The following is a 5,057-nucleotide window of genomic DNA, read 5'->3' on the forward strand; positions in this document are numbered from 1 at the left end:
CTTGTTTTTGTTAATGCTGTTTCTTTTGGACTGCCGAGGGGTCTCCTCATTGTAACAAGACAACAAGTCCATGGTATATAATTCCTGTTTCTTCTGACGTTTTTTTCAGACTATAACTGTTTGTCCTGGATTCAGACAGTCGAAGTGAAGATACCACTCTTCTTTCTTCGCCGTTTATTTTTGCCTTGTCAACTGAAACTTGGGCAAGTTTTGGATGGGCGTAAAGGTATTGGTACCATGGTATGAATCTCGAATCAATCGCCCGGCTTCGCTTTAGTTTGATTCCAAGCATTGGCACATGCCACTACGCTGTTGAACTAAATCTGTCTGTCACTATGAGCGATGTTTTTTGTCGACGTTAAGAAACCGAAGTAGATGCAGCTCAAGTTTCTGATCTTGAGGCTCATATAAATATTTTTTTTTTGCGAGGAAGGCTCATATAAATATAACCATACTATTTCTGCACGGGTTATGTTAAATCCCTACAAGAACCAAAATTTTATACGGTGCCAACCATGCCAGTACAGCTTTCAGCATTCAGAAAACAAAAAGGACACGGCCTTTCATGCTGTTGGTCTCGGAAGCCCACCTAAGCCCAACAATGTTCGTCACATGACCTACCTGTCCTCAAGCGAGCGCCGCTTCACGCCGCCGCGTTCCCCTACTGCCCTCAGTGCCCTGCTCCCACAAGCCTGCAGCTCTGACGGCAAACGGAGGCGTGGTCCTCTTCCTCCTCGATCTGCACCCTTCCGCATTTCACCCCCACCTCCCAGTCCAACTCCTCACCGCGTCCAGGGGCAGGGTCACGTCCCAGCCGGCCAGGCTTCTATTCGCTTCCCTTTATACTCGTTCCTGATTTTTTTTTTCGATATGGAAGCATCGCTCCGGCCTCTGCATCAATAGATGCACACAGCCATGTCTTTTATTAAAAGAACGAAGTTTAAAATAGTGTACTTATTACAATCATATGGAAGCTAAGGCTGTAACAATAAACAACCACACAAAGATGAACAGTAAACAAAATCTATCCATCTTCAATCTTGAATCCTTCTAGTGTGCCGCCATCCAGTAGCCTGGAAATAGCAATCCCGTGCGACCGTCAAGATTCGGTTGCATCCAATAGCCATAGTATCCCGCTGGTCCTCCGGATGAAGATACGCCCAAAGTTGAATCCAATGCGCCGCACGAATAATAACCTGCAAAAAATTGGTTCCCTTTTGTTTATTAAACACAATATCATTTCTACTTATCCATATAGACCAACAAATCGCTGAGATTCCAATACGAATATGTTCCTTATCATTCTTTTTCACTCCATTCAACCAATTACCAAACATATTCGTGATATTAGCAGGGGGAGGAATGTTATAAGCAAAATATACCATTCTCCAGATTAATTTTGCAAATGGACAAGATAGAAACAAGTGATCAATGGTCTCATTATTATCACAGAAACAACAATTTTGATTACCCGTCCACTTCCTCTTAATTAGATTATCCTTAGTAAGCAACACTTTATTACTAAGAAACCACATAAATATCTTTATCTTGAGGGGTATTTTAATCTTCCAAAGGTATTTTCTCAGAAATCTAGTATGTCCATTCATAAGGTCAAGGTACATGGATTTAACTGAAAATAAACCCGACTCTGTTAACTTCCATACAAACTGGTCTTTATCATTATTCAGTTGTACCATCATTAGTCGTTTACATAGGTGTATCCACAAATTCCACTTATGTTCATTAAGATATCTCCTAAAATCAATATTAATTGGGGATTCATTCAACACCGTAGATACCAACACATTTTTCCTTTGGACAATATTATAAAGAGACGGATATTGTTGAGCTAAGGACACTTCGCCCAACCAAACATCCTCCCAAAACCGAACCGTCATCCCATTCCCAATTTTAAATTCACCCCTCTTAAAGAACTCATCTTTTACTCCCATCAACCCCTTCCAAAAGGGTGAATCAGTAGGTTTCGCCTCCACCTGAGCCAGCGTTTTATTTTTAATATATTTGTTATGCAACAATTGCTGCCAAACTCCTTCTTCCGATAATAGTTTGAATAACCATTTACTTAACAAACATTTATTTTTCAATTCAAGAACCTCGATCCCTAGGCCCCCTTGATCCTTTGGTCTACAAATAATATTCCATCTTGATAATCTATATTTCTTTTTGTGTTCATCAGATTGCCAAAAAAAGCTAGATCGATAGAAATGAAGCCTCTTCCTCACACCTTTTGGGATCTCTAAAAAGGATAGCATGAACATAGGCAGACTAGTAAGAACGGAGTTAATAAGAATAAGACGATCCCCATAAGATAACATTTTACTCCGCCAACAGCCTAATTTTGCAGCAAATCTATTCTCCACCGGATTCCATTCAGAATTACGGAGCATTCTATGGTGGATAGGAATACCAAGATACCTAATCGGTAAAGATCCGGATGCACACCCAAAAATATCTTTATAATGGTGTTCCATTTCCGATGCCTTGCCGAAAACGAATAATTCACTCTTATGAAAATTTATTTTCAACCCCGATAGATGATCAAAGATACAAAGAATGAGCTTCATATTAACTGCTTTTTCTAAATCATGCTCCATAAAAATAATAGTGTCATCGGTGTACTGTAGTACCGACACACCCCCCTCGACCAAATGTGGAATAAGACTCCCTACATGACCAGCATCTTTGGCCCGTCCAATCAAAATAGCTAACATATCAGCTACAATGTTGAAAAGAATCGGAGATAACGGATCCCCTTGCCTCAGCCCCTTTTTAGTCTGAAAATTGTGGCCAATATCATCATTAACTTTTATCCCTACACTACCGCCTTGTACAAATTTTTTAATACGATCACACCAAACTGGATCAAAGCCCTTCATTCGCAAAACTTGTTGAAGAAAAGGCCATTTCACCTTATCATATGCCTTCTCGAAGTCGATTTTAAACAAAACCCCATCCATCTTTTTACGATGTAATTCATGAATTGTTTCATGTAAAACCACCACTCCTTCCAAAATGTGTCTCCCTGGCATGAACGCCGTCTGAGTAGGTTTTACTACCTTATGCGCCACTACCGACACTCGATTAGTAGATACCTTAGTGAATATTTTGAAGCTCACATTAAGCAGACATATAGGCCTATATTGCTGGATCTGTACCGCATTATCTTAGTGAATACTCGTTCCTGATCCCAGCTGCCATTATCCATCCTACCCTAGCTAGCTACCGAGCCAACCTCGGGAATGGCAGATCAGCGCAAGGTTTCCACTGCCGTTGTTGCTGAATCCGAGGAAAGGTCCTTCGTGTTCAAGGTACATGGGTACTCAAGAGCCAAGGAGCTGTTCAAGAACGGCGAGTGCGTGGCTTCTCCCCCTTTCAGCATCGGAGGTGACAACTGGGTTCTCAAGTATTACCCCAATGGCCGCTCGGCACTTAGTGCTGCTTGCATATTCCTGCTTCTTCACTCTGTTGATGGAAAGGATGTGAATGCGGAAGCCAGATCTATTCGTGTACTTGGCAAGGATGGTCTACCAGTACCAGTGACACAATTCATGGGTAATACCTCTGTACCGACCTTAACAGCTGATCTGGAGTTTCTTCTTGGATGGAGGTCCCGACCCAAAAACTCATTTTTTGGTTACCATATCGATCGGGTGAAATTGGAGCAATTAGGGTATATAATACATGACTGCTTAAGCATCAGGTGTGACCTCACTGTCAAGAAGGATATCCACAGCGAAGAAGCATCTGGTAATCAGTTTGTTGTGGTCCCTCCGACCGACTTGCATCAGCATTACCGAGACCTCCTAGACAGCACGGATGGAGCGGACGTGACCTTTCATGTCGGCGGAGAGAAGTTCTTGGCTCATAGGATCGTGCTGGCTGCTAGGTCATCCGTATTCAAGGCGGAGCTCCTCGGCACCATGAAGGAGAAAACCGGCAGTCCTATTGAAATCGCCGACATGGAACCTGATGTGTTCAAATCCCTGCTTCACTTCATATACACCGATGCGCTGCCTGTTTTTGGGTTGGCAAGTAACCAAGGTGAAGCACGTCGAGATTTGGTGATGGCTGGCCATCTGCTCGTGGCAGCGGACAGGTACAACATCGGCAGGCTTAAATTGATATGCGAGCACAAGTTATGCAGCCATATTGATGCCAACATGGTGGCAACCAGTTTGGCTTTAGCTGAGCAGCATAACTGCAGTGGACTCAAGGAAGCTTGTTTACAGTTCCCCACTTCTCCTGACAATTTGGAGGCGATGAAGGCAAGTGATGGCTACAAGCATCTAAAAATCAGTTGCCCGTCTGCACTTAGGGAGCTGATTGCTAGGCTCCTGCCAGTTGATATGAAAGCAGCCAAGGAAATTATCATGGAGATTTAGTAGTGTGGCTCATAATGACCAAATCTGAATTAATTAGGCATGTTTCAGCTTAGTTCTTATGTATGCTTACATGTGTCCTCGGCTATCTATGTCTGTTGTGAGTTCGTTGGGTTGTAGAGTGTGAATCGAATGCTAACTTCGGCTTAAGTGAAATCGGGCATCATGTTGTCTCCTTTGATTGAAAAACTCCTATCTATTTATACCTATATTACAACTAGAACGAGATTGATTGGGTGACAACTTTTATATTTGCTGGGATGCATGAATGTCAAAATTGGTTTCTGCTTGCTTCAGTTTTTGTTACGGAGTACTGTATATCCATATTGGGCTTCAACTACTCCATGTGGTATTTTATTTTACCTGATTCTTAGGTTGAGATTGCAGTCCCCTAGTTTTTATTCCCTTTGTTTTTTAAAGGGACCTCCTCTTCCCTAGTTAAAAGTTGTATCTCTGAATCAGGCATTGTTTATGCTGCTTCTTTTGGACTGTATAAGCTCAAGGGAGCTCCTCATTGTAGAAGATAGCAAGATGCCGCATTCTGATTTTTGTTCCTTTTTTTTCCGTCTTCATTGTGTTGGCCAAGTTTTTGATGGGCTGTAATAATCTTGCTTGGTCCATGAAGGTATTGGTAATTTCGTATCAATTGACTGCATG

General features: G+C 42.1%; 1 protein-coding gene across 1 annotated transcript; it reads left to right on the forward strand.

Annotated features, from left to right (window-relative positions):
- Positions 1–3,199: 3,199 nt before the first annotated feature.
- Positions 3,200–4,621, forward strand: LOC127349295 (BTB/POZ and MATH domain-containing protein 1-like). Its single transcript, XM_051375041.2, has 2 exons — positions 3,200–3,600; positions 3,637–4,621. The coding sequence occupies exons 1-2, from the start codon at positions 3,261–3,263 to the stop codon at positions 4,401–4,403; spliced, it is 1,107 nt and encodes a 368-aa protein (XP_051231001.1). The 5' UTR covers positions 3,200–3,260; the 3' UTR covers positions 4,404–4,621.
- The last annotated feature ends 436 nt before the right edge of the window (positions 4,622–5,057 follow it).

The sequence above is a fragment of the Lolium perenne genome, chromosome 4 (genome assembly GCF_019359855.2).
Source record: "Lolium perenne isolate Kyuss_39 chromosome 4, Kyuss_2.0, whole genome shotgun sequence".
In the NCBI taxonomy this organism is placed as follows: domain Eukaryota; kingdom Viridiplantae; phylum Streptophyta; class Magnoliopsida; order Poales; family Poaceae; genus Lolium; species Lolium perenne.

Excerpts from the sequence above, each read along its gene's own strand:
- LOC127349295 (XM_051375041.2), top strand. The coding sequence starts at position 3,261 with ATGGCAGATCAGCGCAAGGTTTCCACTGCCGTTGTTGCTGAATCCGAG. Across the intron at positions 3,601-3,636 it reads CTCTGTACCGACCTTAACAG|CCAAAAACTCATTTTTTGGT; the intron begins CTGATCTGGAGT and ends GGAGGTCCCGAC.